At 43.3% G+C, this 25,065-nt stretch overlaps 1 protein-coding gene across 1 annotated transcript in view; it reads right to left on the reverse strand.

Annotated features, from left to right (window-relative positions):
- The window catches only part of LOC137436468 (phosphofurin acidic cluster sorting protein 2), a 172,681-nt gene that overhangs the window by 118,732 nt on the left and 28,884 nt on the right, over window positions 1–25,065 (reverse strand). Inside the window, exons 3-7 of the mRNA XM_078786465.1 lie at window positions 21,980–22,069; window positions 19,986–20,111; window positions 7,866–8,025; window positions 4,649–4,734; window positions 4,157–4,231 (exon numbers count right to left, since the gene is read on the reverse strand). Of these exons, the coding sequence (XP_078642591.1) occupies window positions 4,157–4,231; window positions 4,649–4,734; window positions 7,866–8,025; window positions 19,986–20,111; window positions 21,980–22,069 (537 nt within the window). The remainder of the gene's footprint in view (window positions 1–4,156; window positions 4,232–4,648; window positions 4,735–7,865; window positions 8,026–19,985; window positions 20,112–21,979; window positions 22,070–25,065) is intronic.

Raw genomic sequence — 25,065 nt, forward strand, 5'->3', positions numbered from 1 at the left:
CTAGGAGGGGAGGGGCGAGGGTGAGTCTAGGAGGGGAGGGGCAAGGGTGAGTCTTGGAGGGGAGGGGTGTGGGGGGAGTTTAGGAGGGAAGGGGCAAGGGGGGAGATTTGAAAGGGATGGGTGATGGGGAGGATTTGGAGGGGAGGGGCAAGGGGGAAGATTTGAAAGGGATGGGTGATGGGGAAGATTTGGAGGATAGGGGTGATGGGGAAGTTTTGGAGGGGAGGGGTGATGGGGAAGATTTGGAGGGGAGGGGTGAGATTGGATTTTGGAAAGTGTACGATTAATGGGAAACGAACAATTATTGCAAAATGAGTTTCTTGTGACCTTCGAGTTAAAAATACGTTTAAGGACACTGGATGGGGGGGTGGAGTGCAGGTGAGTTTAGGGAATGTAGAAAAGAGGCACTGTAAGAGATGGAATTTTTTGGGGGGATGAATAGATTTGATGAGCAAGTCGAAAGCAACCTTTTAAAGAAGAAGAAGAAGAAAAAGGTGTTTATAATATATGACAGAATACAGTACTTCAGGGGAAAGTTTAAACATTTTTTAATTGAGCAGTGAAAACTATCTGGGGAAATAGGGGAGAAACACATGGTCGAAGAACGAACGAACGAAAAAGAACAACGAATAAATGAATACGAACAACAAATAAGAACAGAGAAGGAAATGTTTTTTTTGTTGTTTTGTTTTTTGAGTTGAGATTTTAAACAATGAAGTAGGCTATGGGGTGAAAAGACTGGTAAAAACAGAGAACTAAAGTTATTGGAGCACAAACGACGGACGGCTGAGAGAAAAACAAAGCCTCAAGGTCAGACACGGTAGCCTACAAGGCCTCAAAAGACACGACACGAATTAACCCAATTTTCTATACAGGTATGAAAGATTTACACTGAGAATCTTCCTCGGGACACACTATAGGTACATACACCATAAAATAAATACAGTTTTAACGAAAATACAAATGGGAACAATTACTTAACTTCGATAGCGTGGATAGCGTGGATAGCGTGGAGCTTCGATGTTTGGATGTGTGGAGTATCGTTGAGAGAGAGGAAGCCAAATTATGAATTGCGAAAGATGATGGGAATAGAGCCTGTGATGGATGCTGTGAAGAGAAACAGTTTGAGATGGTTTGGTCATGTGTTGAGGAAGGATGAAAGTGACTGGTTGAGAAGAGTGATGGAAATGAATGTGGAAGGAAGTAGAGGACGGGGAAGACCGAGAAAGACTTGGCTAAAAATGGTCGAAGAAGAAATGTGGGCCAGCGGGTTAACAAGGGGAGATGCAGAAAATAGGGCAAAATGGAGAACATTGTCATGGGAACCGCAAGGCTAACCCCCGCTCTTGCAGGGAAAATGGCCTTTTAAAATGCCTGTTGTTGTTGTTGTTGATAGCGTGGAGAGCGTGGACAGCTGCGAATAAACGAAACCTCGCCGGCCTGTTGTGGCTGAATGGAAGCCAATTCCCACAGAAATGTTCCAACATCTCGTGGAAAGCCTTCCCAGAAGAGTAGAGGCTGTTATAGCAGCAAAGGGCGGACCAACTCCATAATAATGCCCATGACTTTGGAATGAGATGTTCGATGTTCGGGTGTCCACATACTTTTTAGTCATGTATTCTACTTTATAGACGTACTTGCATTCTAATTGTACATACTTTATAGACTTACTCACATTCTAATTGTACATCCATACAACAAGAGATGTTTTTCTGTAAATATGTGTCTGTCGCCTTTTTTGCCAGAGATGGCCAAACGATCGTCAAACTTTCAGAGGTTCATCAGTGAGTGCTGGGGAGTGTTTTAGGCAAAAATAAAAAATAATTTTTAAACCAGAAAAACAACAAATTGGAATTATTTTTTTTAATCACTCTATCGTGCCGAAGCCTTTGGAGCTATGTGAAAGGTAATACTGCACTAAATGATCCCTAACTCCATTCCTTAGTGTGTGTCGGGAAGTGTTTTCAGCACCAGACAATGCTGGGTACCCCTGCTGGTACTTTCTATTTAGGCACTTGGTTGAAAAAGGGATAACGTATAATACTGGCTACCACCAGGTGGCATTTGTGTCCCAAGTTAGCACCTTATGTGCAGACAAACAAATGGACACAAATGCAATACCCTCTGGCAAGGGTAATAATTATATTAATAATAATAATAATAATAATAATATTAATAATAATATATTCAAGATATGTGAAATGCCCAATAATTGGGGAAAGGCTATTCACATTAAATAGATTTAATGTTTATGTTCATGCCATGCTTAAACTTACCTTTGTATTAAGTTGTTTAACCCTCTGGAGTCTACAAGCCGAATTTATCGGCTCTAACCGCATTCAAATTCAAATATAGTAGACTCCAGAGGGTTAAGAAACAAAAAGAATCTACTATATAAGAGAGCTGTTGGTCTGTCTGTGTGTGTCTGTGTGTCTGTCTGTGTCGCCATTTTTCTCAGAGATGGCTGAACAGATCTTCATCAAACTTTCAGAGGTTCATCAGTGAGAGCCTGGGAGTGTTTTAAGCAAAAAAAAACATTTGAAAAAAAAATTAAAAGTTCGTTTTTTTAGATTAAAAAAAAAAGGAAAAAAAAAAGAAAAATCCGATCAATAGTGCCAAGCCTTTTTAAAATTAATGACAGTTATATACAAGTACACATTCACATAAATAAATACAAAACAATCACCAGACATTTTAACACAAAATAAGTCAAACAATTCCGGAAGTGTACGAAGTTGGTAGTAAGGCTTCTTCTTCTTCCTGTTCGGCATCACACTTAAATCAGAAACGTGATGAACGGCACATTCACCAGCATATATTCAACGAAAAGGTGATGAACCCCCTTCCACTCCCCCCACTCCCTTCCTCATCCCTCCCTCTCCTGCCTCCTCCCTCCCCCTGCCCGGCAATGCCGGGTACTCCTGCTAGTAGTATATATACTATAGAAGAGAGCTGTTGGTCTGTCTGTGTGTGTCGCCATTTTTCTCAGAGATGGCAGAACGGATCTTCGTCAAACCAATTAGGCCAAAAAAAATTATTTTGAGAAAAAAAAAAAGGTTTTTAAGATTATTATTTTTTAATCACTCTATAGTGCCTAAGGCTTTTTGATTAATGACAGTTCTATACAAGTACACATTCGTATAAACAAATCCAAAACAATCACCAGACATTTGAACACAAATAATAAAACATTTCCAGAAGTGTTCAAAGTTGGTGGTAAGGCTTCTTCTTCTTCCTGAACGTAATCATACTTAACCAGAAACGTGATGAACGGTACATTCACCAGCATATATTCAACAAGGTGAAATGATGATTTGACATTTGTGATGGATTCTGATCTGGATGTAATTGCTTTTAACATTACATTTGCCCTCATTTCAAATATGTTAATGTTTCTTTTTCACTTGAGCAACGCCAGGTACTCCAGCTATAAACACTTATCTACTTTACTCGGGGTACAAATACAACTTCGGCTGGGGGTAACATAGGCTATGTGGCCGCAGCCTCATTCGAGGGTGTGGGGGACCGGGAGAGAAGCTTAAGTTCTCCATGTAAATGTGTAGTGCCACCTGGTGTTGGTGGCAGAGGGTATTACAATTTCCTTTTTGACCTGGGCAACACCGAGATTAAAGCACTCTTTGCACGGGTAAATTTTTCCTCCTTCCCTTCCCCCCTCCCCCAAAACGGAGGAGCCTGTCATAGCCCCTTCCACCTCCCCCCCCCCCCCCCCCAAAAGATGTATATGTGGTATATATTTTCTCTCCCACTCCCTTCCCAACCCGACCCCCTTCCACTCACCCCACTCCCTCCCCGACTACTCCCTCTCCAGCCTCCCCCCCTCATCCTTTATAAGTTATGTCCTTCCCTTGGTCATTTACCTTTGAAATCGACATGTTGAAGAAGCATTCTGCATACACATTTCATTTAAAATGGAAATGGTGTGATATGTAAAAGTACTCTACACTTGGATTCACCAATGTAACAATTAACATGAAGTCCTCTGCATAAAATCATGAGATAAGCTAAATTTTTAAGAGCAAAAAATAAATTCAGCTATCTGCACACCACAGCACCGAAAGTTTATCTCCCTTTGAATATCTGAAGGTGGTGGAGTATAATGGCTAATAGGTATTAAAAGTACAGAAGGGTGGCATACCCTTGCCATAGATGTTGGTTGTGTCTTCCTTCTTGGCTTGGCTTTCCTCATATCATCATCCTCATCATACAAGTCCTACACACCATGAAAAGGAAAGGTATCTCCTGAGCAGTGTGGAATCAAACTACGACATGATGCAAAATCTGCCTCGTTTTTGTTGTTGTTGTTTTTTTTTGTTTTTTTTACAGAAGTCTACGTTTCATGGAGGAGCTAAATGACACAAGGCAAATGGTTTACGACTAACAGTGTGTGAAAAGCCACAAAACTTCCTGTTATTATTAACCCTGGCAATAAAATTGAAATCAATATTCAGCGCCATAAAAAAATTGATCTTCCATGTGTTCAGGTTTTAGTGAATGGAAAGTAGAAAAAGTACAATCAAAAGATAAGAGTTAAAATACAACAGACAGATTAGGATTGTGTATGGGGTTTAACTCACAACCAACACAGGTGAAAAGCAAAAATGATTAGTTGAGGAGAGTCAAAACCGACCTGGGCATGATCATCACTGCCCTCCTGCTCCGAAGAAAAGCTTTCGTCTTCATCCTCAGAGAAGTTGTAAATGTCAGGTGAGCGCTCTGCGGATGCAGCGGTCACATCGAGGTTAAAGAAAGAAGAAATCGCCTCAAATTGAAATAGATCAAAACAGTTGATCGCTAAACAATGTTTTAATTTTTATTAAAATCAAAGATTAAATAATAAAGTGCAGAGTTGCGCAGTATAACCTTGGGCTTTGTCATTGAGTAATCAAGAGTACCTGCCCTCTTTCTTTTCAACATTCTTACATTTGATGTCTTCAGCACTTGAAACCCTTTGAAATAGGGCATGCCTGAATGTTTTTTTTATTTATTATCAATCCCTGTTGAAAAGAATCACAAAGAAAATATTTTTTATCATTAAAAATGAAATGGAAGGGAGTATTAATTTGTTTGTAAGTACTTACTTAAAAGTAATTTGTAATAAGGGAGTTACAAACAAATATTTAATAAATTTAAAGGGAGTTAATACTCTTGATTTAGAAAGTATATTTGCTTTTAAATACTGAGATCCTAAAAACAAGATGACCTGTTTAGTATCAACGCATATGATGAGGGCAAATTGCAAAGCTTCTGATGCCGATGCACCACGCTCTGTTACAGAGCGTCGTTGCTGCCAAAGCAATTCCTTGGTAAGGGGTCACGTTGGGCAGTTTGCCATTGCCTTTCCAGCAGCAGTTAGGGCAGCAATTTGTAATTTGTTCAGGGTGCCTGCGATAGCACGCGCGAAAGACACCGTGGGGTCTTTAACGTCCACCAACAAATTCCAACAGAAGGACCATTCAGTTTATAGTCTATCCGAGGGACGGCACACAGATTGATGATTCAAACAGCCTGTGAAACACTGGGATGACAGTTTATAGCTGAGTCGGGATTCAAACCCAGGCTAGACAGCTCAAAAGATTAACTACAATTATATTTGTATTTTTTTTACATAACAAGAGGGTGTAAGAAACTAGCTCAAAACAAAAGCAAAAAGTCACTGATGCTTTGCTTCCAAGTAAATATATTTTCAAAGTGCTCACCGCAGCATAACGGAAGGAACGCTACGCTTACGATTATCAGCACTGCAGAGAATAGTAACTGCACATCGCACTGCAGCATAACCTCCAGACATGTCAAGGTGAATGACATGGAGCCATATGCAGAATGAAGCAGCATGCACAATGTTGAAGTACTAAAGAGAGAGCGAGACTGGGCAAAAATAAGAATATGGTTCTACAAAGTAAAAGGGGATTGCAAGTGAATGGAGGTATACAAGCATTGATGCAGATGGTTTGAACCAAGTGAGGGAAACAAGAAGTACGCAGAGGCTTTGGTGCAAGCTTTGCAGACTTAACTTTAGGTTTCTCTCAATTGTCATGCTTCCTTGTCAAGGACATAACAGCGAGTTAAATTGAAACTTTTACAAAGGCACTATTCAGAACATCCCACAAGAACGAGATAAGATAAGGGTTTGAATGAAAGGTGGATATTACCAGGTGTAACAAAAACCCAGTCTATTGGCAGAGTTTTACGTGACAGCACTGAGTTAAACGAGGCATACTGATAAACATTGGGCATTTACTGCCCTGACATAACTGGTTGTCAAGTCAGCAGATGTTTGTCCAAGCTAGGCGGCATTGGAACAGTTGTGAATGTAACAAGAATGAATACAATATGGGTGGGGAATTCTTTCTGAGCAAATGTTAGTGGTAAATGTGTTATCTAGTTAGATTTCACTAATAATCAGGTGGTTATTGTAATTTTTTATGCAACCTGCGGCTGCTGGTTGCATCATTGCTGGGAGTATGGCTGTGCTGCTGATGCAGTGTCACCTGATTCCAGTAAGCTGGTACTCATTTTGCAGACCTTGGAAGGATGCCGGGCTGGGTCAACCCACCTGGTGTTATCTAACGGCACGACAGGGGCTCAAACTCAAGACCCAAAGATCTTAAGGCATTCACCTTAACCGTTAAGCCAATACCAGGATTAAACAGGTGGTGGCATGACCACATCCAGGTTGTCTGAACATGGCTGGGTTCAACTCGACTTTTTGTTTCCTTTTTTTTTGTATACAAGATCGAGGCTCGTGTAAGAGCTAATATTGATCACAAAAAGACAAACTGACACATAAAACATAATAAAGGGAGCGGGAGAACAGGATGGAGAGCAGGGACATCGGGAGATCTGTGGGAGGGAGAGGGCTTGGGGGAAGGAGGCATGGGAAGGTGGGGGGAGGGGGGTTGGGAAAGTATAAAACACGTGGACACTGCGAGAACTTCCAGGAAAGAAGTCGGTTTCTTTGTATTTAAAACGTTAGACAAAGGGCAGATGTTCGGGGAAGTTAGGGGGAGAAGAGAAAAATCTAAGAAATAAGCAATACTTAAGGAAAAAGACTACAAAATATACTCCAGTGCTTATTCCAAGCAAGACAGTACATATTGTAATAAGTGAACAAAACTTATAGCCTCAACCTGATCAATTTTTAATAGTAGGGAAAGCATTATCAAGATAAACTGTTCTATACTTTCAGTTATTGTGGAAGAGTCAGGGAATTGCCTCATCACCAAGAATAGGAGAAAAATCATTAAACAAAACTGGAGTAGATTCTTAACTCAAGCTTTCCCTAGATTACCAGCCATTAGTTCAAAATCCGTTTCCACGCATTTAGCCATTTTCCCCATATTTTCCCTATCCCCAAAACGTCAAAACCCCACCTTGCAGAATTAACCATCAAGGCATCATTATTAACCATCAAGGCATTAACCATCATCCACTTCTAACTATAACTCCCCCCCCCCCCCCCCGCCCCACCCCCCTCTCTTTAGCAGGTCCCAGACACCGTTCCCCTTCCCATTCCCAAACTCCATTCCCCCCTCATTCCCGTTCCAGAAACCCATCCTCCACTGCCTTCTTCTAAGTCCAAGATGATGTCCCACCTTCCCCTTATTCACAGTGATGTAGCCCCTCCCTCAACTCCAGTCATGGACCCTATTCCCACCCCCACTTCCTAGTCCGAGACCCTGTCTACCCCTCATTCCCAGTCCCAAACCACGTCCTCCCCCTTTCATTCCAGGTCCTAATTCCAGAACCCAACCCCTCTCTACCTCATACTCCAATCCTGTTCTGTCCCCTAATCTCTCTCCAGTCAGCAGTCTCCAATCTCATAACCATAATTATTTTATCATTACCCATGGTCTTGTGCTTTCCACTGGGATGTGGGGTTTCTTCATGGTCTACCGGTTGGCTGCTGAGAGCCAAGATCACTACTTCGGCCACATTCACAGTTGGTTCTTTAAGGCTGCTGAGCAAGCCTAATGCCCGCCGGCCTTCTGTCGGACATTGCAGCACCTGGAAGGAAAGGGGGTATGGGGAGCAAAGAGAGAATGCTTGCTAGGGAGGGGGGCATGAGTCTGGAAAAGGGTGACATGCCTTTTGTGTCAAAAATAAAACAAAGTTAAACACAGAATATTGATAATTAATTAATAATGATATAACAGGTTGTGATCTACCAACAATTAGTACGTACTTGTCCGTTCGAGTGATAAAGACAGACAAGTACCAATTTTTGGTAACGACTTGGATTCATCGACTTAGATTCTTGGTGGAGGATGTGTTCATTGTGGACTACCAGTGGAGGAACAATGCTTGAAGAAAGAAAGACCTCTCGATTGCAAATCTCCTCCAACTTCCCCCGTCTTTAGACCATGGCCTCATGTCGTGGTTGCAAATGACCATCTCCTCCCTCCCATCGACCGTCCCCCCTTCCCCCCACAAGAAACTTTTCCCTCGATTCCTTCTCTTTTTTAAGCCACAGCAGGGACTATGCGGCTCCCAGCTCCAGCCCCCCCTAACTAGCCGGTCATTGTCATTGGTTTCTTGGTCACCTCCCTGACCAAAGTCATTCGTGCCCAGTGGCTCAGTTTGGTCGGACGGCCAGCTCTAGGAAGTCTGGGTAGTTCGAGATTCTTTCCTTTCAGGCGTCAGGAAGGGCATCCGGCCATAAAAACATTGCCTCAAACAGGGAACCATGATTGTCATGGGGCCCGCAAGGCTAACCCCCGCTCTAGCGGGGAAAATGGCCTTAAAACGATCATTCATTCATTCATTTGCTAATGATGGAGCTCACTGTGCTCTTGGGAACTTTCAACACTATAAATTGTTTTATAACCTTCCCCAGATCTATGCCTCCTCACAATTATATCAGAGTTCTACGGACAGTTACATGGACTTTATGGTGGAGTTTCTGCTCTGACATGTACTGTCAACTGTGGCACCTTATATAGAAAGGTGTGTTTGTTTCTAAATCCTGTCCAATCAATTGAATTGGCCACAGGTGGACTCCAATCAAGTTGTAACGACATCTGATTGATGATCAAAGGAAATTAGATGCACCCGATCTAAATTTGGAGTGTCGTAGCAAAGGGGTTGAATACTTATTGACATTAAAAGACATCTTAGATTTTCTTTTTTCATTAATTTGTAAAAATTTCGAAAACCAAAATTCCACTTTGACAATACCCCATTATGTGAAGATTGGTGATAAAAAAATCTCAATACCACCCATTTTAAATTTAGCTGTAACAACATGTGAAAAAGTCAAGGGGTGTGAATACTTTCTGAAAGCACTATATCTCCAAGAAAACAATTTAATTCAATCACTTCCAACACAAACACAACATACACATTGCCTTAATTCAGAAAAACAAATTTATACCTTCCATGAGAACACCATAATTTCACAACTATCTTTAGTCAAAACAGACAGACCACATGGTCAGGGAGCAATAGCGTGGTCCTTGTTTTTTGACTTTTAAAAGTTTAAGTTCTGACCCTGCCAAAAGGTTCCATTTGCCACAAAAACACTATGTAAAATATTTTTGAAAAATATCAATATTTAGAGGTCGCCCAAGGCCTTGGAAGTTTTACCTTCTTCCATGGATGAGCAAGCAGCTGAAGGTATCGATGACATTAAGGAAAGTCTGATAGAGTTCATCAACACAGCATTGATCATAAACAAGCAGCCTCGTGATGACTACCAAGAGCTGATGGAGCTCACGTTGTTGCTGTTTCTTGGAGCTCCACCTCCTCGAGGAACCAGATTTCGAGCCCCAGGGGCCATGCATCATGCACAGTGAATGGCCAAAGTCATCTACATATTCAAAGTGTGGATGTTCCGCAGCCAATTCCGACTGACCCCTCATGAGCAGAAGGCACTTTGTGATCTGTGTGTGTGTGTGTTATTCGCACGCATCTACGTCAAAGCCTGGATCACTGCTCCACTTGCTGTGAAAGCTCCCAACAGTGACTTGTGTCTTCTCAAGAGTGTAATGGACTATAAGATCATCAATGAAGGCATCGCAAAGGTGACGGCCAAGAAGATAGCTCGCCATTTATGACATCTCTCAGAGGACCTGGCAGGTCTCTCCCTCTTTGATGATGACATCGCACCAGACATCAAAGACCAGATAAATTGCAATAGTACATACATATATTTTCGACGTACTCGCATTCTTCTAATACTTTATAGAGGTACTCAGTTGAAAAAAGATAGCGTGTAATACTGGCAACCATCAGATGGCGTTTTTGGCCGACGTTAGCACATTATGGGTGGAGAGAGAGACAGACAAATAAACAAACGAACCCAAATGCCCCTCTGGCAAGGGTAATAAAATAATACTGTACAATACTCTGCATGAAAACCATAGACATCATAGGAGGAGAATTAGCAAGCGAAACCATTGGGCCACCATACTTGGTGGCATAATGCTTAGGGCGTCCGCTCTGAGTCTGGGTAGTCGGTGGTTCAAATCCTGGCCGAGTCATACCAAAGACTTCAAAAATGTTATGTGCTACTTCCTTGCTTGATGCTCAGCATTTAAAAGGATAGAGCAAGGCCATGCAACCATGTGTTGGCAATACTAGCATAAGCTTTGATGAGCCGAATGTCCTCATCCTGCATCAAAGTTTCTTGTAAGGGACCTCAAATTATATCGCACTGTTTGTGCACTTGTTTCACTTCTATGCACTTTTGAACCGTCGGATGGAATTAATTGAAAACTGGTGGTGGTACTCGCATGAGGTAAGGGGGTGGTGGTTTTAGAGGGTTAAGAAAATCCTCCTCTTGAGGGTTCAGGGTAGGGACAACGCCTCAATTCTCCCTGTGCAAATGTGTATTGTATAGAGCCACCTGGTGGAAGTCAGTACTACAAGTCAATAAAATACACTTTAAACATCATTAAAGTTCTTTAAACATCATTAAGTAAAACCTCAAGAAACTCCACCATAAACTGTAGGTGGGGTTGCCATCTTTATCAAAAACTCTTTCTCACCCGCCCTGCACTGCCCTCTCTCCACCTCACCCCCAGGAATACCTCTGGCTACGGCTTCCCCTTCGCTCCCACCTTTTGTTCATATGTGTGTTGTACCATCCACCAAACAGTGATGACTCCATCTACATCTCGCTGTCTGATAATATGGACCAACTTCTATCGACTCATCCCAACTCTCTCTTCCTCATATGTGGTGATTTCAATTGTCACCATGCCAAGTGGCTGGGTGTGGGTACCTCTCTCACCAGCCATGGCTCCTCAGCAGAGGACTTCTGCGACTCACTGGGATTGACACAATGTCAATTTCCCGACCCGGATCTCAGTCAACGGAGCATCTTCTCTTCTGGACTTGGTTATGACTAACTTCCCTGAAAATGTCTGCTGCTCTTCTTCTGCTCCAATCGGCTCATCTGATCATGTGCTTGTTAAAGTGGACATCTCTCTGACCATTCTCAGGGAGCCTCCTCAGCGTCGACGAGTCTGGCATTTCACTCAGGCCAACTGGCACGGTCTTCAAGCAGCCATCAATCATCTGGACTGGTCTCCCATCTCTACCGCCTCTGACATCAACTCATCCTGGGAATTCTTCCAAAGTAAATTGCTCTCTTTCTCATGCACAGATTTATCCCATCTCGTCTTCAGTTGTCATACCCTTCCTCCCGTCCATGGTACACGGAATCTTGTGGTGAGGCTATTGCCCAGAAACAACTTGCTTTCGTCTCCTGGAAAGCAAATCCAACGGAAGGAAATCTCATTTCCTTTCACAAAGCCCGAAACAAGTGTGTGTCCACCCTCAGGAGAGCCAGGAAACAATATCTCTCCGTTCGCAAGACCAAACTCTCTTATCTGTCTCCCTCTTCCAAATCCTGGTGGCGTCTGGTCAAATCTGTTTCTGATGTTTGTTCCCCGTCCATCCCCTCCCTTACCTCAAACGGCTACACAGCTGACTCCGCACGTGAAAAAGCTGAATGCCTCTACTCTGTGTTTGCCTCTAAATCTTGTGTCCCAAACCCATCCCTCTCTGTACCCACCGTACCCAGTCGTACCCAGCTGCTCCTGGACTCTGTGTCCTTTCCTCCTGACAAGGTGGAAAAGTTCCTGTCAACCCTCGACTCTGATTCTGCAACTGGACCTGACGGCATCAGCCCACGGGTCCTAAAATCATGTTCTTCCGCTCTTTCACTCCCTCTCTCTGTTCTCTTCACCCTCTCTTTTGCTCAAGGTCAACTGCCATCTGCTTGGAAATCAGCCAACATCACCGCTTTACACAAAAAAGGTGCAAAAACAGATCCTAGCAACTACAGACCAATCAGCCTTCTCCCAATTATCAGCAAAGTCATGGAACCCATCATTGCTTCGGATATGAAATCTTTCCTCTTCTCCAATGGCTTGATCTCTGATCATCAATTTGGTTTCAGACCAGGTCACTCTACTCTGGACATGCTGCTTCTGCTGTCTCAACAATGGATGGAGGTCCTCAATGCCAAACAGGAAATTAGAGCTGTCTCCCCCGACATATCACGTACCTTCGATACGGTCTGGCACCCCGCTCTGCTCACCAAACTCTCCTCCTTTGGTATCCATGGAAATCTCCACGCATGGCTGGTGGACTCCCTCTCTAGTCGTAGTCAACGCGTGGCCCTGAATGGGTTTCTCTCATCTCCTTTTCCTGTTCAGGCTGGAGTTCCCCAAGGCAGTGTTCTGGGCCTTGTGCTTTTTCTGGTCTTCATCAATGATCTCTCCGACTCTCTTGAAAATCCTCTCTATCTCTTTGCTAATGACTCCACTCTATGCCGCTCCATTCCTCATCCCTCAGATCGGCAGTCTGCAGCCTCCTCACTCTCTGCAGACCTGGACAAAATCACTGTCTGGGCAAACAAGTGGAACATGTCTTTCAATCCTGACAAATCTCACACTCTTACGATGTCTCTCCGAAAAGACCAACTGGTCAACCCTCCCATCCACTTTCTGAATAATCCTCTCCAAGAAGTTCTGTCACTCAAGCTTTTGGGTCTCACTATCTGCCATGATCTTTCCTGGGAAAACCACATTTCAAATCTGGCCTCCAAAGCCAGTCGCCGACTGGGCATCCTCCGTCGTGCGAAGTCCTTCCTTGGCACACCTGAGCTCCTCGACACATACAAGGCTTTCATCCGCAGCTCTATGGAATACTGCTCTCCCCTCTGGGCTGGTGCTCCTACCTCACACCTAGCTCGTCTTCACGCTGTTGAAACCAAAGCGTTCATCACGGGAGATTCCAATGATTCTGAAGCTACCTCCGAGGGCCTTTCACTTACTCACCACAGGCAGGTTGGTGGTCTTTCTGTCTTCTACCGACTCCTCTCCGGCCTTGCTCCTCCAGCTCTCTCTGGGCTCTGTCCCCCAAATATTCCTACAGGTCGCACAAGATCTGCCTGCAACCCTCTTATGGTTAAACTGCCAAAATCAAGACTCTCTGCTCACCTTCACTCCTCCATTCCTCCATTCCTCTTTTCTCCCGCCTCTGGAACAAACTCGCTCACTCTCTTCAATCCCACTGCACCCTCCAGGTCTTTAAAACAGCTGTTCACCACCATGTCTTATCTTCCCCCATCCAAAACCTTGATCTTTTCTACCCCCACTAATTTCACCCAAAATCCACTTTTTTGAAATACCAACTTCTTTCCTGGAAGTCGTTGGTGTCCTTGTGTTTATACTTCTCCCACCCCCCCCCCCCCCCCCCCCCGAGCCCTCTCCCTCCCACACATTCCCGATGTCCTTGCTCTCAAATGTTGCGTTTGTGTGCTTCCCCTTCTCTCTCCATATTGTCTGCCGCTCCCCTTTTTATATACTTTATTTGTTTGTCTGTTTGATTTGTTTGTGTGATAAATGTTAGCTTTCACGAGCCTCGATTATGTATTCAAAAAAAAAAAAAAAAAATGTTAAAATCAACACGTCCGTCGGGATAGGTTCTTTGTTTGTCAAAATCTTTCACAAGTTCAGCACCACTCCAACCCCAACACACCAAGCATGAACCAACACAGACTCAATTCGTCTCAAATAAGCCAACCTCGTCATGAAAGGCGACTCACACAAGCTACAGACGCATAACTAAACAAACGTATGAAATAAAAGTAAAAATTGATGTCATTCCTCCTTTTACTAGAGAACAAGTATCAGACACCATAAGAAAACTTTTAAAACTCACCTGCAACACATCCAGACCACACGTCCAACAAACACCGAAAACAACTCGGCATGCTAATACTTTAAGCATCAACAAACATTGTTAACAACTCATGGCTTCACAACATTATGCCGAACATACAATGGAAACAGGCCATATGTAAACTAATCATTCCCAGCACTACAATTCAACAAAAATTCCAAAGATCTTTCCTCTACCCACCTCACATCATTAGTTTGAGGTTCGGCTAAAGTGCTGGAGTACCTCATTCTCTCTCTCTCTCTCGTATCAATCTTCATATCCCTCTGACTCACCATCAACATGGGTTAAACCACTCCACTACACAACTAGATATTAACACACCACTTTAACCGAGCTCATTTGAGATGGATTCAATCACCCCAAACCTCCCAAGTGCACCCTACTCGTCGTCGATGGTAACAAAGTTTTTAATACTGTAGCCAGATACTACCTAATCATGTAAAAGATTCTTACAACAAACATGGACAATGATAAACTTTGGATCTCAAACATTCTCTCTGGCAGACGAGCATGTGTTACACTCAACACCTAATTCATCAGATAAAACCCCTGAAAACGGTGTCCCGCAGGGAGCCGTTCTTTCCAGAGAACCTTTTATCCTTTTCCTCCACAACATCCCAGAGCCCCCACCTCATGTGACAATCCTCACCTATGCAACCGACCTTTCCATAGTAGCACAAAACCACACAACAGATGTAACCACTTGCTGACTTCCAACAATATATATATACATATATAAAAAATACACACACACACACACATAACAATTCCAAAGCTGGCTCACACTAACAGAATCATCGTCTCGCCAACCTTCTTCTCGCCAAACAATCACTCTTCGAACCGTGGAAAAGAGTTGGTTGAATCCAACTATCTCCCAAAGATCACAATGTATAACTAACTTCCCCCAAACAAAAATCCCAAAAAATACTTGGCATCACTTTTGACTCTCACGTGACTCACCGAATACATCCAGCAAAAAATATCCAAATTCTAACAAACACAACGCACTAAAAGCACCAACACTAAATCTGAACAAGAAAATGAATCCCGAATTACAATTTATAAACAGTTTATCCAAACCACTGTCAACTATGCCAGCCCAACCTGGGCTCCTACCATATCCAAAACAAACATGCTAAAACTTCAACAATGTAAAACTAAGCACTCAGAACCATCGCACGCTGCACCCAACTCACTGGCATAGATCACTTTCATATAAAAACAAAAACAATTCCCCTCCAACATCACTTTGACATCTGCTAAGAGCTGAACACACAATTCATTGATGCCACCCAGATGCCAGAACACCCATGTCACCACATGTTCAATCACCCACCTCCTCACAGACACAAAAGACCTCACAAGCAACTTACATCTTCTCAAACGTGCCACCTCCACCCCGAAACATTACGTCTCGGAAAAAAACATTCACAATCCTATACATCACCACCACAGCTTTCACACAACAGAACAATAAAATCCATGATCCATCCATCTGAACAAACCCTTCCGCACTCCTCTGGAATAACACGAGCCAGACTCCATTTTGGATACCACCGCACACTCAAAACATAAAAACACACACTCAATCCAGTTCAGGACCAGCTGCCCCCTTGAACCTGACACCGTAGACCCACCTAATCACAACCTTCCCTCAATCACATAATATAGACAATTCTTCAACATCGTTTTTTTGTACACAATGTCGAGTATTGTGGAGGAGCTAGAACAAAGAAAAGAACAGGACATAAAACATAAAAGGAACAGTAGAAAGAGAGGGGGGGGGGGGGGAAGCACACCAACAGCAGGGTTGAGGGGCAAAATAGAGGGAGACTTGGATAAATAATGGATGTGGGGAAGAAGGAGGGGGTAGGGAAGGACATTAGGGGTGAACAAAATGGATACAGCAACAAACTCTCAGGAAGGAAAAACTGGAAACTTGGAAAGAAGTGGGCTTGGAAAGGGCTATTAGGGGTAGAAAAGATTATGGCTATTGATGGAGGATGATCTGAGATGGTGGTGAACAGCTGTCTCAAAGACCTGGAGGGAGGAATGAGATAGAAGACAATGTGGAAATTAGTTCCACCGTTGGGAAGAAAAAGGAACAAATGAATTAAAGGTGAGCAGTGATTCTGGATTTTGGGAGTTTCACCAGAAGAGGGTTACTGAACCATGTGCATAAACTTGGAGAAGGGAGGAACAACAGAGTACGTAATAGGCAAAGGGTGCAAGACCTATCCTCTTTACGTTCTCTGGGAGAACCCGGTCAGAATGGATAGCTTCCTTAAGGCTTCCGGTGAGGATGCTACTTGGTGATGATGATCATGTGCTGATGATGGTGTGATCTAAAGTTTACGGCAAAAATGTACTTCTGTAAAAAATGATCTGCTGTTAAAGAGAAACAAGAAAATTAGCTCGTATAAAATTAGCTCGTATAAAATTAGCTCGTATAACAAGGTTAAAAAAAAAATCAAAGCAGCAAAGCTCTGGAAAGCATTGAATAAAAAAAAAAAAATCAAAGCGGCAAGGCTCTGGAAATTATTGAATAAAAAAATTTTTAATTCACATTTTCAATAAGCTACAAAGCTGTGTGTGAAAGTTTTGGCTATTCCAATGATATTCATATTTTAGAGTAAATTCCTAAAATTACTGTATCAGTTACAACAGTCATATGTGTTTATTATTGTTACCTGGAAAGGGGAGCATTGCTAGACTGTGGTAAGTGGTGGAACACGGTCCATGTGTTTCAGGTAAGGTAGATTGCCATGTTTCAGTGACATGTTGTTTTGTTACACGTGACGCTGAGGAGGCAGAGTGTGTAATTTATAGAGGGGACTGTCAGGGTAATATTGCATGTGTAAACACCTCTTACTTTCGGGTGGGGCCAGGTGAGGACATCAAGTCACAAAAAGGGCATACGGAAAAGCATCACGCACCCCAAAAAAGCCGGTCACAATCTGTCTGGCCGGTGTGTGCAAGCCATGGTGGCATAGTATGCTGCGGGGCCCAGAAGAAGCGATGGACTTCTATTTTTATTGGAGGATGAGTGGAGAGGGCTAAAGCTCGAAGAAGAAGAGCTGAGAAAATCAACAAGATTAGTAAGAAACCAATCGGCCGTTCCCGGGGCAAAAGATCCTGGCGCTGAAGCATAACACATTGGTGAGCCTTCGACATGACATCATTGCAAATTAACAGTCTTTATAAATGGACGTGAAACAAACTACTCAAGTAAATAACAAGAACAGTGTCATTTTATAGTATCAATACTTTGTGTGTCCGCCCTTTGCCTTCTTGAGTGACATCACTCTTTTACCCATGCTTCCTGCATACAACTGGAGCACTCTTGCAGGAATATTGTGTCAAATATCCAGTGTATTCCACAGTTCTGTCAGGTTAGTTGGCTTCTTCTTACTAACACTAAATTTTCCATCGTATAAGCGAAGGATTTTGTCACTAATATAAATAAAATAACCACCTTTAGAGGCCATTTTTCCCCACAAAGCGGGGGTTGGCCTTTTTCGGGAGCCGTGGTTGTTGTTGTTTTTCGGTCCCCTTTTGGAGAAAAACTAAATATTTATTTTCTTCAAATAATCTCAACCTTGTAAACAATCAAAAGTCCAGGGTTACTGCTCTTATGCACTTATTTGTTACTCTTTCCTCCTGCCTGTAGAACATTCTCCCTTAATCAGTGCATCACCACACTCTTCCCTCCCTGACATCACTATCTCATGCTTGCAATCTTCCATTCTTGCCCTGCTGCACTCCTGTTAACGATCACCACACCAACTCCTCTTCCCTGTAAACCTCTCCACACCTTATCGCCTATTTGATCATCCAATGCTTATTCTGTACTGTCCACCCGTTCCACACTTTTCGCTATCAGTATTATCATATTATATTATTACCCATTCTGTGCTTTCAGGAAGCCGACACTTCGATATGAAATAAAAAATAATAACCAGGGCAATGGCACTCAACCTAAAAGCAATAATTGGAGATAATTATACAAGGAAGAGATCCCAAGACTCTTCGATACCTGCATTATGTCCGCCATTCAATGCTTGCTTGTGGAAATATACATATGAAATTTTCCAAAGAAAATGTCAATTTGACATCTTCACCCACAACCCCCCACCCCGATGCCTTTTTGTGATATGTATATGACCCCTTTGATACATGTACAGCAACTTCATTTGTGAGCCTGTATAATGATACTGACTCAAAGGCGAATAATGTGAAGAGTAAACTAATTTGTCCAAATTGTTGCAGATAAACAACTGGATTACCAATCTTCTCAAGAATGGCATGCTCCACGATGAAGTCTACAGGTGACAATGCAGCAAACTACAGTTTCAATCGAAACAGCAGCAACTAGAATCCGGGCACTCGGTAGAGCGCATACCTTCGCCGCAGCTACTGTTCTGTACTTGGCATGGGAGTGTATGCGATGTGAAACTTTATGTGAAATGCGATCGATTTTTAAAAATCAGAATTTGAGCAAATCTGTTTCATTCGTCTGTTAATAGGCCTCCCCGATTGACAAATCTGCAATTTGAATTTCATTTGAGGTTGAAATGATTGCGGGAGATCGCGTTATAGTGATGACGTCTTGGATGGACATCCTCTTCTTCAGTCGCTCATAACTTTGAGTGAAATACGATCGAGTTAAAAATAGTCAGAATTTGAGCAAATCTGTTTCATTCGTTTGTTAATATGCCTCATCTCTTGACAAATCTGCAATTATAATTTTTTTTGAGGTTGAAATGATCGCGGGAGATCGCGTTATAGTGATGACGTCCTGGATGGACATCTTCTTCTTCAGTCGCTCATAACTTTGAGTGAAATACGATCGAGTTAAAAATAGTCAGAATTTGAGCAAATCTGTTTCCCAAAATCTAATCAAATGTGTCCCGTATAATAACCAATCATCCCACCAAATTTCATGCAATTCGGTTGAATACTTTTTGAGTTATGCGATTAACATACACACACACAGACATACAAATAAATACACAGCGATCAAAACATAACCTTCCGCTTTTGCGAAGGTAATAAGTTGAGGTAAGCATCCTGATGCTCTTAGAGACAACGTCTACATATTACATAAGTAAAGTGATGGAATGACTGGCAACTGCCTCCTGCCACTTACACTCCCCCCCGACCCCCCCAAAAAACTTCCTTTTCTCAGTTTGTAGCTAGTCCATTAATTATAATCACTTCCTCCATAAACCTCTTTGCTCCACCTCCCCGACCCCTCCACCCTCAACCTGTCCTCCACCATTAACCACATTCATGTTGACTTCTTAACTTCCGCCCCCCCCCCCCCCCCCCCCATGTTGTGGTGAAGTTTCATCAAAATTGTGTGTGTAGGTTCTGAGAAAAAAAAGCAAACAACGATTTTTGGGGGGGTCAAACCTGGATCCACTTTGACCCCCGGTAGACCCCTTAGACCCCGATTTTTTTAAATTCCGTGAACAACTTTAGTCACAACACAACAAATATAATTTGTGCCAAATTTGGTCGCAATCCCATCAGCGGTTTCGGAGAAGAAGTTTCAAGTGTTTACGGACGGACGGACTGATGGACGAGCTGACGGACGGGCTGATGGATAGACGACGCGCCATCGCATAAGCTCCCCTGAACTTCGTTCCAGGTGAGCTAAAAAGCACGCAACCAATATGTATGCGAGACAGAAAGAAAAAAAAACATTTTGGTGTCTTTGATAAAGTTCGAAAATCATTTAACTTAGGATGAAGAAATATATGACTTACCTCAGACATATTGAGAACACCCACAGCAAGCGTTTTATAACCCAGAATTGTACGGTTTTTGTAACGCTTCCTCCTTTGCAGCATTACCTGCAACTTATTCCCCTCACGCTTCAGGAAATGTGGATACTGGTGGAAAAATGCACACTCTCAGAGGAATATCCCAATTAAAACAGAAATACACCAATCTAGTTGCACACAGACTTTTTCTTTTGTCAATGTCCCCAATTTGCATGCGAGCTATACTGTCCACATTAGAGACTCAGACACTACTATTACAAGTGCTATTACCCCGAGAACCAAAGCGCAATCACATGCTTTTCTTTGTCATAATTCTAGATCTCCACATTATGATGTGCAGTTCAATCCATTGCACATTCAATAACAACAAGCGTCCTGAGTATTGCGCTGCAATACATGTCCCCTACCAAAGTTCAAAGTGCCATAACTTTGTCAAAAATGATCGAATATGCAAATTTATGCACGGTTGATGCTTGTTTTCAAACTTGATCTGAGGTATGCATGACATGTGTGTCACGCCTCGCCTCGTTGATAAGCCCGCAAGGTCGCTCCGTGCAGCGGCCTGCACGTATTGCACTGTGTGAATTATATAAATTATTACCAACTCACGGTCTGAGGTACTAGCGATTCAAGAGATATTCATTTTTAAAATATTTTCGTTTAATTAACGATATCTGCCAAACCACGTGCCCTATCACAAATTCCAAAAGGACATTTTAGTAGACTGACATGCTGAACAGATTTGTGAAGTTTCCCCTCGATTGGATCAAAAATGAGGGAGGGGCTCGGTTTTAAAGGTTCATGCTTAAAAACGTCATAACTCTGAAACCATCAGTAATTTATTATATTTTTCGGTTCACGATCAATGATCGATGTGTACATATATATGTTGCTCGGCTTGGCTCTGCCCTCTGGAAAGCGTGCGCGTTGTGTCGCGCTGTTGACGTTCGAGAGACGAGGCTGAGGACGCGCAGTGCGGCTTGAGGAGAACTCGAGAATAAACAAGAGATATCCATTTTTTTATTAAATATTTTCGTTTAATTAACGATATCTGCCAAACCACGTGCCCTATCGCAAATTCCAAAAGGACGTTTTAGTGCTGAACAGATCTGTGAAGTTTCCCCTCGATTGGATCAAAAATGATGGAGCTTGGTTTTAAAGGTTCACGCTTAAAAACGTCATAACTCTGAAACCATGTGACGCATGATGTCATGCTCGCTGACTTTTTTGTTCGTCATGGGTATGCGATTCTGCCTTCAAAGTTTGGCCTCGATCTGTTCAGCGGTTGCAGAGAAAAAGGGGTTTTCGTGTTTTCACGAAAAACAATATGGCGGCCGAACCACGTGACCTGTGACGTCATATTTACCATTAAAATATTCTACAGACCGAGTCCCCCCTACGGCGAAAATTTGATCTCAATCGGTCCTATTATTGCAGAGAAATTGGTTTTTAAAGGAAATTAAAACTTAAAATGGCACCGAGTTAAGGATCATCAGAATTATCAGAATTCCCAAAGTTCAAAGTGCTTTGGGGGGTAGGGGTTCAAAGGGTAGGCAAAGTGCTATCACCATTTGGTGATATTTCACACAAAGTGCATTTTGGGTTCAAAGTGCTATCACCGTCTGGTGATATTTCACACACACCTGTGAAACGCCGTGAAGTTCGAACTTGACCTGTAACTTATCATGAGGAAACCATGTACCAAGTTTGAAATCATTAGCATTAAGCGTTTAGAAAAAAAAGTCCTGAAAACTGTTCTTTGCGTGACGGACTGACGGACTGACGGACGGCGTGCAAACCTATAGTCCCCTCCGGTGTACACCGGTAGGGGACTAATAACAAGCCAAATAAAAATTTTATCAGCTCGTGTAAAGTTATAAAATATCTTCAGATACTGCACAACCACCAAATAGTAATACCGTAATAGCAACAACAACTGGCAAGCAAGGTCTAAGATTTGTTTTTTAGGACCTCACCTGGAGAGAAAAACACAGCTCAAGTTCAGTTTCCAATAGACCATTTAAGGGCAATGGAATCTCATTTGAGCGCAGGACACGTTTCGAACCCTAAGTGTAGAAATGAAACAGATGGTTAAAATAAAGTAAAAGACCAATTTGCCACTTTTACAGCAATACATCTTCCAAACATAAGGGTAATACCCCTGGCGCTTACCTCGTAGTAAACAGTATACTGCACCGACTAAACCAATTTCAATGGTTGCTACAAGACAGGGCTGCATGTAGAATCATACTTACATAATCATAAGAGTTTAAACAAACAAACAAAAAAAATACTTATTCTGGGGGGCAATCCCCCCCCCCCCCCCCACCTCCCTCCCACCCCATGTACCTCCTCAGACCCCAATTTTTGCAATGCCTTGAACAAATATTGGTACATCATGGATGATGAAAGTTGTGGTGAAGTTTCAACAAAATTGTGTGTGTAGGTTCTGAGAAAAAAAGCAAATACCTATTTTGGAAGGTGAAACCTGGATCCACTTTGTCCCCCGGTAGGCCCCCTTAGACCCCGATCTTTTTAATGCTGTGAATAAATTTTAATCACAACAAAATTAATATCATTTTTGCCAAATTTGGTCGCAATCCCATCACCAGTTTCGGAGAAGACGTTTGAAGTGTTTACGGACTGACGGACGACACGCCATCGCATAAGCTCCCCTGAACTTCGTTGCAGGTGAGCAAAAAATAAAAATAAAAACACTGTATTGATATATATATATTGTTGAGGTTTTGAGAATTGTACATATATCATCATTAAAGGTTTGCCCCCCCATAGTTCGTCCACAAGCAACACGTAGGCCCATTAGAATTAGTTATGTCATAGTATGTGTAAGAGTAGGCTATTTCCCTAGTGACATCTGCGTTGTGTAAAGAATTAAGCTTAGGTCCCTTTCATTTTGCGGCCACCCTCCAATTTCTATCTATGGGCAAACTCGATCCTGCGCCCCATTTTGGCTGATCCCTCCGTGTGTGGGGCTTTGGCTGCCAGCAGCATTAGCTGCCCTTTGCTCGCTCAAACTAGTCCAAGTGACACGAGGTAGGCCTGAAAAGAGTGCGGAGCACGAGGGACGAGGTGTGGCCGTGTCAAGCAGTGCGTCAGAAGGCGGTGACGGTAAGGGCAACAGCCAACCAGAGCTCGGTGGGCATGGCTTGATAGGGCGTGGCAAGAAACGTCTGGTGAGTTCCAGAGGGTTCCAAGGGCGTGGCAATAAAACCCTTGGCGCGAGGCCCCCACCTCAGTTGAGAGATGAGAAGGGAGAGGCGCTTACAAAGGACTTGCAAGGAGGACTCGTGTGTGAGAACTGCATTAAGAGGGCTGGCGTGCACACGACGGTTTCGAGCCTTGATTGAGAAGCGCATTGCTCGCGTTTATTGAACTATTACGAACTATTCGCTTATTACGTACGCGGCTGAAGCGCAAGTGTAACCGCCGAAGCCAGCCTACCGTCCACCCTATAATAATCCCGTGCGCGCCAAACGACACGTGGAGAGCTCCTGGCCGCTGGGTTCATCTACTTCGCGGTGCGAGTTGGGGACCGGAGAGCGAGCTGCCTGGACGCCACCCCTGGACCATCGACCTGTTCGTCTGCAACCCCGTGTGAGTGTGTCTGAGTGCGACGGGCCCGTTTGTCCAGGGATAAGTTAAGAATGTTTTAGGCTGCACTGTGTATTCTTCTTCTTCTTGTACAAAGTGTAAATAAATTCTGTTATTCCTTTCTTCCCAAATTCGACCGTTTCCGTGATTTCTCCATTGGGTAAGCGTGGCACGATTACGAACCACTTGGATCGGGTTGTAGTCATTGATAACAGCTCGGGTCACGGGTCGCTAACGCTCGGCGTTTCCACTAACACCCGTGATTCGGGCAGGGCTTATTTCCTCGTTTCCGGTCAGCGTCAGTACTTAGGTAATAGCGAATTCATAGTCCTAAAACCCTATTTAACGCTGTCCGGGAAGGACGTCATAGGTCCCGGGTCCCGTCGGCCAGTAAAAGACAAGGGGACTAACCCCCCCTTGGTAAGGGGAAAGGCCAGCGCTGAGATCCGCAACAATATATATATATATATATATATTGTTGTGGAAATGAGGATTGTGTTTTTTTATTGTCGTGTAAATTGTTGTAAAAATATCACCCGCCTTCCTCCAGTTGTGTATAAAGGTCAAAGTGCGTCCCGTAATTAGGTCATAAACAATCACGTTTAGCCAATCATAGATTTCCTCCTTGTTGGTAGTTTATTTCCTTATTCTATGTAGGTTAAGGCTGTGTCTTCCATTAATTGACACTCCATTGCACCGAATTCAAATAGATAGATCCCCTTTCATTTTCATTTAATAAAGCCTCAATTGCCAACTGCATTCGCCGCAGCTATTGGGCGGTTTTCACCGCGACTCCATTAGCCACGAGGTGGGCTTGGAGAAGAAGGGGGAGGAGCCGCCAAATCCAGGGCGTTGGCCGCCCCTCGTCATCAAGGGCGGGGCCAGAGAGCCCGTGCCGACCAATCAGGGCCGAGGCGAGCTCACCGATGGGCGTGTTCTAGAGGCCGGCGGCTTGATCGCCCGCGGGTTATAAAAAGCACACGTGGAAGCCTTTGAGGGGAGAGTCAGAGATACAGCAAGTGCGAAGTGCCAAGTAGAACAAGTGCCAAGTGCCAAGTGCGAAAGAACAAGTGCGAAGTGCGAAGTGCGAAGTGCTAAGTGAGAAGCGCCAAGAGAGTTGCACAGAGGTGCCAAGAAAGAGTTCTAAGGAGCAGCTTTGAAGAGCGCACGGTGCACCGGAGGAGCTTCGCCGTGCAGTTTGGAACCGCGGCGGTTTGGCGATCCCAGCTCGAGTATTGACGGCGGCTGTCCGCTTCCAGCCCGACCGATCCCCGCTGAACCTTCCTCTCCCGCCAAGCTATTCCTCCTTCCGATCATTCCTGCCTGCAAATTCCCCATTCGTGAGAGTCCGTCTTTGTTTGTCTTGTCCTTGGGTTTCTAAGTAAGACTGCATAGGTAAGCTAGAATTTTCACTGTGTCTCCTTGATTTCTTCTGTAAATTATTTTATTA

The sequence above is a fragment of the Myxine glutinosa genome, chromosome 11, assembly GCF_964187855.1.
Source record: "Myxine glutinosa chromosome 11, kmMyxGlut1.1, whole genome shotgun sequence".
Classification (NCBI taxonomy): domain Eukaryota; kingdom Metazoa; phylum Chordata; class Myxini; order Myxiniformes; family Myxinidae; genus Myxine; species Myxine glutinosa.